This window comes from Octopus bimaculoides, chromosome 11 (assembly GCF_046866305.1).
Source record: "Octopus bimaculoides isolate indiv1 chromosome 11, ASM4686630v1, whole genome shotgun sequence".
NCBI lineage: Eukaryota > Metazoa > Mollusca > Cephalopoda > Octopoda > Octopodidae > Octopus > Octopus bimaculoides.
The window spans coordinates 69,877,822-69,895,012 of record NC_142938.1 but is presented as its reverse complement, the minus strand read 5'-3'; the positions used below and the strand labels follow the sequence as shown (position 1 = coordinate 69,895,012).

General features: G+C 38.7%; 1 protein-coding gene across 2 annotated transcripts in view; it reads left to right on the top strand.

The window, feature by feature from the left end:
* The window catches only part of LOC106876704 (DNA helicase MCM8), a 62,331-nt gene that overhangs the window by 12,266 nt on the left and 32,874 nt on the right, over positions 1–17,191 (top strand). For both annotated transcript variants that reach the window (XM_014925367.3, XM_014925366.3), the window contains exons 8-15: positions 1,008–1,108; positions 3,455–3,496; positions 9,233–9,318; positions 10,383–10,462; positions 11,375–11,443; positions 12,395–12,575; positions 13,816–13,846; positions 15,898–15,960. In XM_014925367.3, coding sequence (XP_014780853.1) covers positions 1,008–1,108; positions 3,455–3,496; positions 9,233–9,318; positions 10,383–10,462; positions 11,375–11,443; positions 12,395–12,575; positions 13,816–13,846; positions 15,898–15,960 — 653 coding nt within the window. The remainder of the gene's footprint in view (positions 1–1,007; positions 1,109–3,454; positions 3,497–9,232; positions 9,319–10,382; positions 10,463–11,374; positions 11,444–12,394; positions 12,576–13,815; positions 13,847–15,897; positions 15,961–17,191) is intronic.

Genomic DNA, 17,191 nt, shown 5'->3' with positions numbered 1-17,191 from the left:
AAGGATGAGTATACTTTCCTACTTTCTAGCAGTCTTCAAGGTCCCATGTGACAGAAATGTTTCAACTGTATATATATATATATATATATCCAAATTTAGGGAATGGAGTAGATAAAATCCAGACTACATATGTTTCCTAGCTAGCAGAACCTCAGAAGTAGTAATTACCCAACGAAGGGTATTCTGCTAGCTACTCATCAGGCCGAAGATACCTTAGTTAAAGGAAGGTTACATTATCATCAAGAGATCCTGTGTTAACTCGCAACCTATGCCTCTATGGAACATGAACAGTAAATGATGATGATGATGAGGATAATATACATACCTGTAAAGCTGTTGTTTCCTAGTTCGTCTAACTAATTAGCTAGTTGTGGGAGTAGTAGCCAGGATGAGAACAGGCTGGGAAAGGTTCAGACAGCTATTAACTCAGCTGGTAACAAAAATTTTCTCTCTGGGAGTGAAGGACAGAATGTACAATACTTTGGTACTAATTGCAGCACTGTTTCTAAATTTTGAAAAAAAAATTAAGTATTTCATGATTGAATTAATTTATTTAAAGAAAAACAAAAATCTGATTTTTGTTTGAAAAATGACAGACAACTATGAATGTGTTTCAGCCTTGGTCTGGCCTCATTAGCCTAACACAGTCCTCATTTCTGAAATGATATAGACAATTTAACAATTATAGAATGAGTTTATTACATTCTTGGCCAAGATAATTTGCATAATTAAAAATGAAAATGAGCTTATAAAAAAATAATTTAAAAGGATTAGGGGCATGAATTTAATTTCAAAGTTGGGATGGGATACTGAATGTCATACATGGTAAATTTTTAATTGTAGACCTTTTTGAGTTCCTCTTAGCTCGTTTTCATTTTTAATTATACAAATCACCCTTGGCAAATATCACACTAAACTGTTTCTGTTTATGTTAGAATGACCCTGTCTGTCAATACATGTGACAATAACAAATTACACCTAATATATCTTTTGTTTATTTCCTACAGGTAAATTTGTGACAGTCAAAGGAACTGTTGTCAGGGTAGGAAATGTGAAACCCCTTTGCATTAAAATGGAATTTGAGTGTAACAGCTGTTCAAATCTAGAGGTAGTGCTCCACTTTATTAAGAATTTAAGCCCAGAATTTTAAATTACTAGAATATTTAATCTGGTTATTTATTAGTTTGTTTTAAATTGCAAGATAAAAGCTAACTGTAGTTATACAGGGTGTCCACAAAGTCTGGGTACATAGGGATTAACACATACTTTAAGAAATTATTATTTCTTACATTCAATTGTTTATGCTATGATTTTATTTACTCCATGTACCCACGTGGGGATTAATACATACTTTAAAAAATTATTATTTCTTACATTCAATTGTTTATGCTATGATTTTATTTACTCCATGTACCCACGTGGGGATTAACACATACTTTAAGAAATTATTATTTCTTACATTCAATTGTTTATGCTATGATTTTATTTACTCCATGTACCCACGTGGGGATTAATACATACTTTAAAAAATTATTATTTCTTACATTCAATTGTTTATGTTATGATTTTATTTACTCCATGTACCCAGACTTTGTGGACACCCTGTATATTATACTCTATATCTGTGTATAGAACATGTCACTCATATGACCTAATTACCAATCCTTAACACGTATGAGTTTTTATTGACTTATTGTTTATACTTAAGTAAAATGTGAGAAATTCAATACAAAACATCATTGCCAGCATCATTATTTTAACATCCACTTTTCTATGGTTGCATCGGTCAGACAGAGTTTATTGAGGCAGATTTTCTACGATTGGATGCTCTTAATATCATCAACCCTCACCTGTTTCCAAGCAAGATATTTCCCCTTGGCTAGGCATGTTCTCTCAGAATATTGGAAATGAATGACAGTGACATGCATGTATGACTGTCATGCGATATCAAGACCAAATAACACAAACACACATTCACACGCACATACACACACCCACACACACAAGAAGATGCAAACTCATAGACACCCGCGCACACATACATGCATGTGCACACACACACACACACACATATATACATATATGACTGGCTTCTTTCAGTTTCTGTCGTTCAAATCCACTCACAAGGCCTTGGTCAACCCAAGTTCCATAGCAGAAGATGCTTACCCAAGGTGCCACACAGTGGAACTGAACCTAAGACCAAACTGTGTAGTAAGGAATCAAACATCTTAACCACGCAATCACACCTGTCTGGGGGAAAATTGTGAGGTAGCATTGTACTTGAGTATAACCATAAAAAAAATTGACCATTCTTTCACCCCCATCACTATCTACCTTCTCTTCATCCCTTGCCTCTCCAGCACCCCATTCTCCGAGACTTCCATTTCCTCCACTCGTACCCTGCTGCCTTTTCATGTTTTATGAATGAATGTTAATTACCTACTTAAACAGATCTGTCTTTGCTAGCTTTAATTAACAGCTTTACTCCACTTCCTCATACACACAACTATACATTACCCACCTTTTCTTCTACCCTTACATACACACACAATCTGCATCCAGGCATCTCACACCTCTCAGCTTCTCTACCCATACACTCATACACACGCCAGGCATTAACATCATGCCTTACTCGTCATATAAACACGCGTTCACACATGACTTTGCCCACGCTTACATAAACATACTTCACTTCACCAGCTTCTCCTACGCTAATAACATGCATGAATACACTCACACACTCTCCACAATCTACTTCTCTACCTATGTATGCTCACACACCGTTCACCACCCGTCCACTACATCTACACATCATAACACCTTGAACACACCCAACTCACTAATTATTTACCTTACTTATCTCACACACACACACACACACACACACACACACACACACATATTTACATATAATGTTTCTCAAACACTCCACTCCCTATTTGCACATACACACACACACACACACACACACACACAATGCTTACAAACAAAGACTTAACTAAACCCTCTCCAGAGTGATCATCATCATCATCATCGTTTAACGTCCGCTTTCCATGCTAGCATGGGTTGGACGATTTGACTGAGGACTGGTGCAACCGGATGGCTACACCAGGCTCCAATCTAATTTGGCAGAGTTTCTACAGCTGGATGCCCTTCCTAACGCCAACCACTCAGAGAGTGTAGTGGGTGCTTTTACGTGTCACCCGCACGAAAACGGCCACGCTCGAAATGGTGTCTTTTGACTGAGGACTGGTGCAACCGGATGGCTACACCAGGCTCCGAAGGACAACGTTATAATGTCGAGACTGTTTGTCATTGCTGACATTATTGTAACAGAACTGGAGTTGTTTTTGGGGACATTTTACATTAAATTAAATATATCGATGTAAGAGTTATTATTATGTGGCCTGTAATAAATGGTGTTTTATGACAAATTTCTTTATATTTCTTCCAGATTATTTTGTTGCCTGATGGTAAATATGTCACACCCCAGAAGGTAAGCAATTATACATGTGTGTGCGTGTGTGTTTATGTTTATCAAGATCATCATTTAAAGTTCTCTAACTATGTTTGCATGGGTCAGATAGAATTTGTTAAAGCAGTTTTTCTATGGCCAGGTAACCATCTTCTGACTTACCTTCATCACTTTCCCCATCACCAGACATATTTTCCACAGAAGTCTGGAAACAAACCACACTGCTTGTATAACAGTGATGCTCCTTTACAGCCATCACATAATGTCAAGACAAGGGTGCAAACAAATATACACATACTTATACATTTATGCATATTTATATACATATATGTAGATAGATAAGTAGATAAAGATAGATATGTCCAGTCTGTGGGGTTAGCCAGGGTTCCACATCTATAAAGCACTTAGCTTTACAGCATTTTTTCAGACCCTAAACCCATTGGCGTATGACCTCTCTAGAAAAAGGAGGGGGAAAAGACTTTGTTCCTGGGTGCATTTCATTATGGCACCAGCACTAGATAGATGGATGTGTTCTGGACAAGACTAAAAGTCCTTCTTTGAGGAAGGGCATCCAACCTGAGAGATCATACCAAAGTTCTTGGAGCTTGACTCAGTCCTCAGCCCATCAGATCCTCTTAAATAATCCAACCTATGCCATCAGGGGAGACAGATATTAAGTGGTGGTGACGATGATGATGATCATAATGGAGATGATTATTTATATATGTGTGTGTGTCTTAGCTTTTGCTCGTTTCAGTCATTAGACTGCAGCCATGTTAGGGCACCACCTTTAAGACTTTTAGTCAAATAAATAAACACACCAACACTGGTTGTCAAGCAGTGGTAGGGGACAAACACATACACAAAGACACACACACATACACACATACTCAAAAGCATATGTGTCAGGTTTCCTTCGGTTTCCATCTACCAAATCCACTCACAAGGCTTTGGTCGGCCCAAGGCTATAGCAGAAGACACTTGTCCAAGGTACCATGCAGTGGGACTGAACCCTTTTGGGAAGCAAAATTCTTACCATACAGCTCTGCCTGTGCGGTATATAATATACAACAAAGTTAATTGTAATGAATGATGGGAAAGATGATGATGAAAATTAACTTTTATTCTTGCTTGCCATCATTATTAAAGGCAACAGTCTTAATTATTTAGACAGATCACAGAAAACTGCTTTCTGATAAAATGCCAAAATATTTGGTAACAGTAAGATTACTTAAAAGAAATTGTGGGAAAGAGAAAAACTTACTAAGAGCTGTGAACAGAGCACAAAACTTTTGGAATATATACATACATATGTACATATACATATATATGTGCGTGTGTGTGTGTATATACATACATATATATATATATATATATATATATATATATGTGTGTGTATATGCACACACATATATATATGTATATATGTATGTATATATGCATATATATAGATAGATATAGATATATATATCTTTATATATATATATATATATATAGAGAGAGAGAGAGATAGCTAGATAGATATTATATATATATATTTATATATATATATATTTAGTCAAATGAATAATATATATTTATATCTTTATATATATATATATATATATATATATATATATATATATATATATATATATATATATGTGTGTGTGTGTGTATGTATGTATATTTATATCTTTATATAGATAGATAGATAGATATTTGCACATTGTATGTACACGACTGAATCACGCACTGTTTCTGTAATGTAAGAACCAAACACCTAGTTTTTGTCTCTGTACTTTGATGCAGATTACCATTTCTCTATGCACCGACTGTAATGTTATTATAACGGCAAAGCAGCCGAAGCAACAACATCTCTTTCATATCCTCATCATCAATCTCACGGTGAAATTCTTCGCCCCTCACAGTTATTGAACTTATGAGACTCTTTTTAGAACACTGCTACAGTCTAATTGCTGCTGGCACAGACTATCACCTGTTTCCTTGGAATCTAGATTTTACCATATTACAACAGCAGTTATTATTAGCATTATCACAGCACATGTACTCTACTTCCCTAACACTGATATCTGTTGATTGCCTTCAGAAATTTCTTTAACCCCTCTGCTTTCAGATTACTCTGTCAAATGTAATGTTTATTTATTCACATTGCTTTGAATTATTTGTGAATGATGCTGTAGTTTTGAGGTTTCAGTGATATGATTGTTTATTTTTAGAATGACAATGCAGGATAGGTGTGAGAAGTTGAACCTGGCTGGTTTGAACAAAGAACATAGAATATTTGGGCTACATGTGGCTGGTTTCAATGCAAAAGGGTTACTTACAGTCAGGACTCATCATCATCATCATCATCATCATTTAACGTCCGTTTTCCATGCTGGCATGTGTTGGGTGGCTTGACTGAGGACTGGCAAGCCAGAAGGCTGTACCAGGTTCCAATCTAATCTGGCAGTGTTTCTACAGCTGGATGCCCTTCCTAACGCCAACAACTCCGAGAGTGTCCTGGGTGCTTTTTACGTGCTACCAGCATGAGGGCCAGTCAGGTGGTACTGGTATTGAACACGCTTGAATGATGCTTTTTACATGCCACCAGCACAGGAGCCAGTCAGGCGGCACTGGTAATAACCACGCTCAAGTGGTGCTTTTTATGTACCACCGGCACAGGAGCAAGTCAGGCAGCACTGGCAATGACCCATGCTCGAATAGTGCTTTTTACGTGCCACCAGCACAGGAGCCAGTCAGGCGGCACTGGCATTGACCACGCTCAAATGGTGCCTTTTACATGCCACTGGCACTTATGGCTACAAAATAAAAAGAGAGAAGGCATGGCTTTGTGGTATGAAGTTTGCTTCCCACCCACATGGTTCTGGGTTCAGTCCCACTGTGTGGCACCTTGGACAAGTGCTTTCTACTGGGCTGACCAAGGTTTTGTGAGTGGATTTGGTAGATGGAAACTGAAAGGAGCCCGTTGTGTGTATGTGTATGTATATAATATTAATAATAATAATGTGTTTGAAGACTACTCACTGTTGCAGATGCAACTTTGCAATACAGTCGGTGCAGCTTCATCATTATGTGTGTGTGCTTTACAATCGGTGTTGGTTTGTTTATGTCCTCATAACTTAGTGGTTTGATAAAAGAGACCAATAGAAAAAGTACCAGGTTTAAAAACAATAAGTACAGGGGTCGATTCATATGACTAACAATTCAAGGCAGTACTCCAGCATGACCACAGTGTAATGACAGAAACAAGTAAAAAGGAATCAGCAGTTTTAATGAACAATTTACAAGAATGAAATGGAGTCAGTAGAATGCCTTGCAGTATTTGAAACCATTGTTGTTGCTGTGGAAGTAGTAAGGGTTGTGAACTGGCAGAATTAGTAGAGCATCAGATAAAATGCTTTGTCATCTTCAGTCACTTTTGCCAAACTGCTAAATTATGGGGACATAAACACACACATAGATATGTATATATATATATATATATATATATATATATATATATATATTATTTTGTTTAAAAGAGTTCCAACACTGTCTGTTTTTTATGTTTTATTTATATTCCTGCAAAACCAATGTGGGATATAGAATATGGAATATACAATATATAATATAATATACAATATATAATATAAAATAAAAATGGATGGTACAATGAAATAAAGTATTGAATGTCTTATTGAATATATGGAATATGTCTTATTGAATAGATGAAATATTGAGTGTTCAATATAAAGGATTAAATATATAAAGGCGAATACGTATTTTCCATACCTTGTGGTATTTCATCATGGCCGGTATGACAGACTTTAACACACACACACACACACACACACACACACACACACACGCGCACATATATAGATGTGGGGTTCTTTCAGTTTCCATCTACCAAACTAAACCCACTCACAAGGTTTTGGTTGGCCTGAGGCTACAGATGAAGATACTTGCCCAAGGTGCCATGCAGTGGGACTGAACCTTGGACCATGTGGTTGGGAACCAAGCTTTTTATTTTTCCTCAATTCTTCAAATATTTTCAAAACTAATTTAAACAAAGGTATCATATCTCAAAAGAAATATCATAACAAGAGGGTTAAATAATAACCATTTATTCCTCAAATCAAGCAATATACCTAATTATATGAGGAAATTCCTATTAATTAGGTCAAAGCAATATATTTGGAATGCTGCCCAGTTTTCAATAATTATGGTAATGTTATAATGGAAATGAAGACCATTCTGACTGTCTTTCGCTGCACATTCCAGTGTGATGTTCTAGAAGATATATAAGCAACACGAGCAGCTTTGATGTGTATTATTTTAAATATAAACATCTGTTAATGGCTCTTTCCACACTGTTTGCATGTGTGCACATGTATAGACACATACACGTACATAGACAGACAGACAGACAGATATCATCATCATCATCATTATCATTTTGGTAGAGACGGACTATATGTAATCTGAACCTTTCCCCCCCCCCCCCCCCCTTATTTATTAATTTTTTTTACAGAATTCCACGTTTTAGGCTATGGAGATTCCGATTCTGAAAAAAAAAATTTCAATTCCCCCCCCCCCACCAAGCAGGCTATTTACATGCTAGAAATAACAGCCAAATCTCACAAAACTAGGGTTAGGTTTAGAGTTAGGGTCAGGGTCAGGGTTAGGGTTAGGGTTAGGGTTACGGTTAGGGTTTGAGTTAGGGTTAGGTTTACCCTGTGGATCTATATAAAAACCGGGGGGGGGGGGAGGAATCGAAATTTTTCAGAATCGGAATCTCCATAGCCTAAAACGTGGGATTCCGTAAAAGAAAATAACAAAACAAGGGGGGAAAGGTTCAGATTACATATAGTCCATCTGGACCATCATTTTTATTATTATTATTTTACATCCACTTTCCATGCTGGCACATACATGCATGTATAGTTAATGACTGATCTTTGCATTTGTTGTCTCAGAAATAGGTTTGTGTTTGGATATCAGTCTGTAATCTGGTAGACAATATGTATGCTGAGTGTGAAGGAGTGACTTGAGGGTTATCCAAACTCTCTCTCTCTTTTACTCTTTTACTTGTTTCAGTCATTTGACTGCGGTCATGTTGGAGCACCACCTTTAGTCGAGCAAATCGACCCCAGGACTTATTCTTTGTAAGCCTAGTACTTATTCTATCGGTCTCTTTTTTTTTTTGCCAAACCGCTAAGTTATGGGGACGTAAACACACCACCATCGGTTGTCAAGCGATGCTGGGGGGACAAACACAAACTCATACACACACACATACACACATATATATATATATATACGACGGGCTTCTTTCAGTTTCCGTCTACCAAATCCACTCACAAGGCCGTCTACCAAATCCACTCCCAAGGTGCCACGCAGTGGGACTGAACCCAGAGCCATGTGGTTGGTAAGCAAGCTGCTTACCACACAGCCACTCCTGCGCCTAAACTATGTATATAAAATCTAGTTCTGAAAGCAGAATTGGAATTTATTAGTGAATCTGGAAAAGGTTATAGTATTAGAGTGAGCATTCTTCAAATTCTCACATAGTTCTTGAGAAATTAAGGACCAGTTGAGTCAGTGAACTGTGACTAACGTTCTGATCTCTTTCTCTAAATTCTTTGTTATATTTAAAGTAATTGAAAGAAACACAGAGCATCTCAACAGAAATATGGTAACAAAATGGTTAAATATTAGTTTCTGTTGTTTGTTTTGTTGTTTTTTTATGATGTTTTTGTTTAATTTCAGTGCACTTCATCAGGATGTCGTAGTCGAGTGTTCCATCCAAAACAGAGCTCTCCAAAGACGGAATCAATAGACTGGCAAACAATAAGGTTTTTATTGATTTTTTATATCTTTATTCATCATCATCATCCTTTTAATGTCCACTTTTCCATGCTTGTATGGAGTAAACAGAGTTTATTAAGGCAAGTTTTCTACAACTGGATGCTCTTCCTGTCACCAACTCTCACCTGTTTCCAAGTAAAGTAATATTTCCTCATGGCTGAACATGTTTCCACAAAATATTGAAAATGAATGACACAACTTGTGTGACAGTGACACTCATTTACGACTGTCATGTGATGTCAGGACACAGATACCAGCATACATGCACCCCCACACCTACACACACACACACACATATACACTTGTGCATGTCTTTCAGTTTTCATCTACCAGTTCCCTTTTACGAATATTTGTCAACCCGTGGCTGTAATAGAAGACACTTGCCCAAGTACCATACAGTGGAACTGAACCCAAAACTATACGGTTGGGAAGCAAACTTCAACCACACAACCAAGTTTGTTTTTATGGATTTTTATATTTTATTGAAGCTTATTTAATATAACACCCTATAGGTGCTGGCTTGGCTGAGTGGGTGTAGAGTCCACATTGTTACCATGTGGTCTTGAGTTCTACATTGTGGTGCAGCACTTTGAACAAGTGTCTTCTACTGTAGCCTCAAGCCAACTAACGCCTTGGGAGTAGAATTGATAGACAGAAACTGCACGGAAGCCTGACATACGTTCACGTGTGTGCACATGCTTATCTGTGAGCTAATAATCTGTCATGTTTGTTGTCATTCCTTGTCAAAAATAAATTCGTTAACTCTGGATTTCAAAGACAAGTGGAATAAAAAAATCTCTTATTTGCAAAACAAGTAAGTGTTAGCAACAGGGTAAGGCATTTGGCTGTAGAATGGTTCCCCAATATGTCTTAGTCCAACCCATGCTAGCATGGAAAATATACAAATATAAAATGAATGAAGTTATCTAATTACAAGATGAGGACAAATATCCATCAAATGTAAATAATGTAAATAATTCCTCATCTCTTAAATATAGAACTGTAACAAAATGTTAATTTTCTTATTTTTGATTTTATCGACATCTAATAGACTCCAAGAAGTTATGGGAGATCAGAATGAAACTGGTCGAATTCCTCGAACAATTGAGTGTGATCTGACTAATGATCTTGGTAAGAATTCAAATTCCTTATGATCCGCTTTGTAACTTCTTGTGCCTTATAATTCTTGCATCTTGAAATTTTTCTAAAACAGTTCATAAAATCTTGAAAAAATCACAAAGAATCTCAAAAGATTTTTTCAAAAACTTCAGAGTTATGAAGTTTTAAAGTTTCAGAGGTTTCAAAAAGTTCATGGTTATAAGAGATGGACGGACGGCAGGCAGATAAGTAGATAGGTAGGTAGGCACATCATCATCATCGTTTAACGTCCGCTTTCCATGCTAGCATGGGTTGGACGATTTGACTGAGGACTGGTGAAACCGGATGGCTACACCAGGCTCCAATCTGATTTGCCAGAGTTTCTACAGCTGGATGCCCGTCCTAACGCCAACCACTCCGAGAGTGTAGTGGGTGCTTTTACGTGTCACCCGCACAAGAGCCAGTCCAGGGGCACTGGCAACGATCTCGCTCGAAAATGCTACGAAGGCCAGTCAGGCGGTACTGGCAACGGCCATGCTCAAAGTGGTGTATTTTATGTGCCACCCGCATAAGAGCCAGTCCAGGGGCACTGGCAACGATCTCGCTCGAAAATCCTACGAAGGCCAGTCAGGCGGTACTGGCAACGGCCATGCTCAAAGTGGTGTATTTTATGTGCCACCCGCACAAGAGCCAGTCCAGGGGCACTGGCAACGATCTCGCTCGAAAATCCTACGAAGGCCAGTCAGGCGGTACTGGCAACTGCCATGCTCAAAGTGGTGTATTTTATGTGCCACCCGCACAAGAGCCAGTCCAGGGGCACTGGCAACGATCTCGCTCGAAAATCCTACGAAGGCCAGTCAGGCGGTACTGGCAACGGCCACGCTCACATTATCAATAAACACAAATTTTAATATTACACATTACAATGTTACTTTCTATTGACAGTGGATAGCTGTGTTCCTGGAGATACGGTTTCAATAGCTGGTATTGTCAAAGTGAACACTTCTAACGAAGGTTAGTCAAAAGGCTTCATTTCAAATCTATGTATAATAATACAGGCACAGCAGAGTTCAGCCCCACTGCATGGCACCTTGGGCAAGTGTCTTCTACTATTGCTGCTGGTTGTGAATGACTGAAACTTCCTGAAAACCCATCATGCACACGTGTGTGTGTCTGTGTGCATGCATGAGATCCAAGTGAAAAATGGTTTTTGTTGGCATTTATATTCTCAGTAAACATTACATTCTGGAGCCCTGCGCTCTTGAAGTAATGCAAACGTCTTTATCTCTAAAAGGCAAGAAGGGTTAGCAATAGGAAAAGCAACCAGTGTAAAAATATTGCCCCGAATATAAGCAGCCATCAAACCTATACGACCATTGTAAAGTGGATGTAAAACAAATAAATAATTATAATAAATGTTTTCTAAGCCACCATACTTAGCCCCATTGTTATGGTGTGGAGAAGATAATTAATTCTTCTAAAATGGTAATCCATTGCAGTAATATTCCCAGATGATCTAGTAGTTATTCCTGACTACTACATGCATTGAAAACCATATCTATATAGGCACAGACATGGCTGTGTGGTTGAGAAGCTTGCTTTCCAGCCATATGGTCCTGGGTTCAGTCCCAATGCACAGCACCTTGGACAAGTGTTTTCTTTATTCAACTATAGACTAAGTTTGACCAAAGCCTTGTGAGTGAATTTGGTAGATGGAAATTGAAAGAAGCCCATCTTGTGTGTGTGTGTGTACCCTTGTCTAGACATTACTTAATGGTTGTAAATGAGCATCATTGTCATACAAGAGAGGTTGTTTGTTTCCAGTCTTCTGTGAAAAGCATGTCTGGTTATTGGGGAAAAAATGTTAGTTAAGTAGGAATATAACAACTTCGAAATGAAATTTTTATTAATTTATATCTTATATCTTATTAATTTATATCTTATATTTATATCTTATATTTATAGGTCATTCAAGAAATAAAGACAAGTGTTTGTTCCTTCTCTACATCCAAGCTAATTCTGTAACAAATCCTAAAGGTAAAACCACTGGCGAATCAGCAGGTTTGGCCATGGATTTTACTATGAAAGAATTATATGCCATCCAGGAAATACACAGTGAGAAACATCTTTTCAGGCTTTTAGTTGGGTTTGTATAACTAATACACTTTCTTTCAAAACTGGCTTGAGCTGCATGCTAGAACAGTAAGAGTTAGTGGAAGTGAGAGAGATGTGCATGTGTTGTGTTTCAAGCAAGAAAAATTAATTGTGTGGGTATCTAATCGTTATCATTTTACATTCTCTTCCCATAGTGGCATGGTTGGATTGGTCATCATGCTTTAAGTCAGTACTTATTCAGACTTATTGTTCCTCTGAAATATGTTTCATTTTTGTTTAGACTTTTATGGGTGGATCTCCTTCCTATCGCCAATCACTTTACTGAGTCTACTATGTGTGTGTGTGTGTGTGTGTATAAATATTACATACATGCACACATACATATATATATATATAATTAATCCCCCCAAAAAACAAAGAAAATAGCACGAGAAAAAAGCAACAATGCGAGGATGTGGTACATGCAAAGTATTAAAAGACACTCAGGGAAGGAAAATAAAGGTACATTATTTACATTTGACGGATATTTGTCCTCATCTTGTTTGTTGTTGTTTCGGCTGATATACCCTCCAGCCTTTATCAGGTGTCTTGGGAAAATTTCGAACCTGGGTTCTCATTCCTAAGGTATTTTTCAATGTTATTATTATTATCATTGTTCAGGTCAGTGCCTGTAATCGAACTTGGAATTTAGGAGTTAGTAGCCCACACTCTTAACCACTACGCCATATGCCCATGGGCTCGATTAGATCAACCTCAGTACATAACTGGTATTTAATTTATCGACCCCCCCCCCCCCCCCCCCCCCCAAAAAGGAGGTACGGCAAAGTTGATCTCAGCAGAATTTGAACTCAGAACACAAAGACAGATGAAATACCACTCAGCATTTCGCCTGGCATGCTAACGATTCTGCCATCTCACCACCTTCACATCCAGCAGTATGTTACACATTCCAGTTGCATGATATATATATATATATATATTGTTTTATTCTTCTACTTGTTTCAGTTATTTGACTGTGGCTATGCTGGAGCACCACCTTGAAGAGTTTTAGTCGAACAAATCGACCCCCAGGACTTAAGCCGAGTACTTATTCTATCAGTCTCTTTTGCTGAACTGCTAAGTTACAGGGACATAAACACACCAACACCAGTTGTCAAGTGGTGATGGGGTTGTGGGGAGCAAACAAAGACACACACACACACACACACACATAGACATTGAAAACTAATCCATACAATTATATTATTACTGGTTTCATTTTTCCCTTGCAGATCCCTGTGTTCCAGTATATGTGGACATGAGGTAAATTTCAGCAATATTTCTTTCTTACTTATTCCAATAATCTTACAGTTTTGACAGTAACACATATATTACTTGACCATTCATGCATCATCAGTGATTTTCTTTCTATCTTCTAAATTACAGAGTATCCATATTTTATTTAGCTAGCGAAATCGTGATGGCACCTGTGCCCAGTGTCGCCTTCCTGGCACTTGTGCCGGTGGCATGTGTAAAGACATTCGAGCGAGATCATGCCAGTGCCGCTGAACTAGCTCCTGTGCAGGTGGCACGTAAAATACACCATTTTGAGCGTGGCTGTTGCCAGTACCGCCTGACTGGCCTTCGTGCTGGTGGCACGTAAAAGCACCCACTACACTCTCTGAGTGGTTGGCGTTAGGAAGGGCATCCAGCTGTAGAAAATCTGCCAAATTAGATTGGAGCGTGGTGTAGCCATCTGGTTTCACCAGTCCTCAGTCAAATCGTCCAACCCATGCTAGCATGGAAAGCGGACGTTAAACGATGATGATGTGGATCAGTTCAGCCACATAGTGTCAGCTTTAGGAATCCCAGCCTGCTCCTTTCAGCATTAATACTCTCTCCTATCTGGTTTCTTCGGTGACATCCTGAAGCTCCTTATTCCTCTGTGTGTGAGAGAGAGAAAACTAGTAACTGTGTGGTACAAAGGGCTGTGAAAAGTTCCTGTCTTTAAGGGTATCACGAAAGGCCTGGTTGTGGGCCCAACCTTCCAAGTTCTTTTACAGAACTTAGAAAAACTGAAGGATTGCTGCTTTAAGTCTGAGAGAGGAATATGTTGAATGAAATCATAATTAATTATCAAACATAATTATAGGCGCAGGAGTGGCTGTGTGGTAAGTAGCTTGCTTACCAACCACATGGTTCCAGGTCCAGTTCCATTGTGTGGCACCTCGGGCAAATGTCTTCTACTATAGCCTCGAGCCGACCAAAGCCTTGTGAGTGGATTTGGTGGACGGAAACTGAAAGAGGCCCATCGTATATATATATATATATATATATATATATATATATATATATGTTTGTGTGTCTGTGTTTGTCTCACCAACATCACTTGACAACCGATGCTGGTGTGTTTACACGTCCCCATAGCTTAGCGGTTCAACAAAAAAGACTGATAGAATAAGCACTAGGCTTACAAAGAATAAGTTCTGAGGTCAATTTGCTCGACTAAAGGCGGTGTTCCAGCATGGCTGCAGTCAAATTGACTGAAACAAGTAAAAGAATACTTTGAAAATTAATTGAAACGAAGACAGTGTATTTCAGCGAAAGAAACTTTTGTTTTCTGGCCAGTCGTAACAGTGGACATTTTTTGGTAGGAATCAGATGATATCTGGATGTCATCAGCTTTGATTTTATTCTTACACACACCAAACATTTCCACTGCATTTATTACTTTGTGATCTCCAACCTCCTTTGAAAACTCCCCCTATGAGATTCTCTACCCCCAGAGACCCATATGTATAATGTCTTTTACTGGTCTGGCTACAACCCTTACCCATTGTTAAAGGATCACTTTTTCTCGGTCTTTAATAGCTAGTAGCTTTTTCTCATTACCACCACCGCCACTTCCATCATCAACATCATCCTCGTTATCTTCATCATCTTCTCATCGTCATCATCATCATCGTTTAACGTCTACTTTCCATGCTAGCATGGGTTGGACGATTTGACTGAGGACTGGTGAAACCAGATGGCTACACCAGGCTCCAATCTGATCTGGCAGAGTTTCTACAGCAGGATGCCCTTCCTAACGCCAACCACTTAGAGAGTATAGTGGGTGCTTTTACGTGCCACCGGCACGAAGGCCAGTCAGGCGGTACTGGCAACGGCCACGCTCAAAATGGTGTATTTTATGTGCCACCCACACAAGAGCCAGTCCAGGGGCACTGGCAACGATCTCGCTGGAAAGTCCTTACACATGCCGCGGGCACAAGTGCCAGAAAGGCGACGCTGGGCACAGGTGCCATCACGATTTCGCTTGCCCGTCTTGTACGATTAATGACATTAAATGAAATAATTTGTTAATATTTTCCCAGATGGTCAAAGCAGGTTTGGTTCTTGGTCTATTTGGAGGAACACAACGTTTTGCAAATGACAAGGTAAATATAATTGGATTGTTCTGCTATTTTGTTGCTAAATATAGAAATATTGGCATTGTGTCTGGGGAAAATATTGGCCCTACATTGGGATCATGGACTGGTATGGAAAAGGTTTGATTATCAAATATTAAATATTCATTTACTTGAATGCATCTTTTTATAAAAAGCAGACTAGTTGCTTCAAATCAGCATAACTAGGCGCAGGAGTGGCTGTGTGGTAAGTAGCTTGCTTACCAACCACGTGGTTCCGGGTTCAGTCCCACTGCGTGGCACCTTGGGCAAGTGTCTTCTACTATAGTCTCGGGCCGACCAAAGCCTTGTGAGTGAATTTGGTAGACGGAAACTGAAAGAAGCCCATCTTATATATGTATATATATACACGGTGGTGCATCAGCATGGCCGCAGCTCTAAGCTGAAACTTTAAAAAAAAAAAAAAAAAAATATGTATGTGTGTGTATATGTTTGTGTGTCTGTGTGTGTGTGTCCCTCCCCAACATCGCTTGACAACCGATGCTGGTGTGTTTAAGTCCCTGTAACTTAGCGGTTCGTCAAAAGAGACCAATAGAATAAGTACTAGGCTTACAAAGAATAAGTCCTGGGGTCAATTTGCTTGACTAAAGGCGGTGCTCCAGCATGGCCACAGTCAAGTGACTGAAACAAGTAAAAGAGTAAAAGAGAATAACTGGACTACTTGCCAGCATTTCAAACTTTTGTGCCCCAAGGAAAGTAACCAATATACTTGATTAAGAAACAAACTCCACTTCTACTTCATGATTGAGGGCTTAGTGGTGTGAAGGGCTTCCAATATAAAAAAATAATTCAATAATATGCAACTGGAAGGCGGCGAGCCGGTAGGATCATTTGCACGCCAGGCAAAATGCTTAGTGGTATTTCGTCTGTCTTTATGTTCTGAGTTCAAATTCCGACGAGGTCGATAAAGTATGTACCAGTTACGCACTGGAGTCGATATAATCGACTTAATCCCTTCATCTGTCCTTGTTTGTTCCCTCTATGTTTATCCCCTTGTGGGCAATAAAGAAATAAGAAACGTTAGTAGGCCGGGCGAAATGCTTAGTGGTATTTCGTCTGTCTTTATGTTCTGAGTTCAAATTCCGACGAGGTCGATAAAGTATGTACCAGTTACGCACTGGAGTCGATATAATTGACTTAATCCCTTCATCTGTCCTTGTTTGTTCCCTCTATGTTTATCCCCTTGTGGGCAATAAAGAAA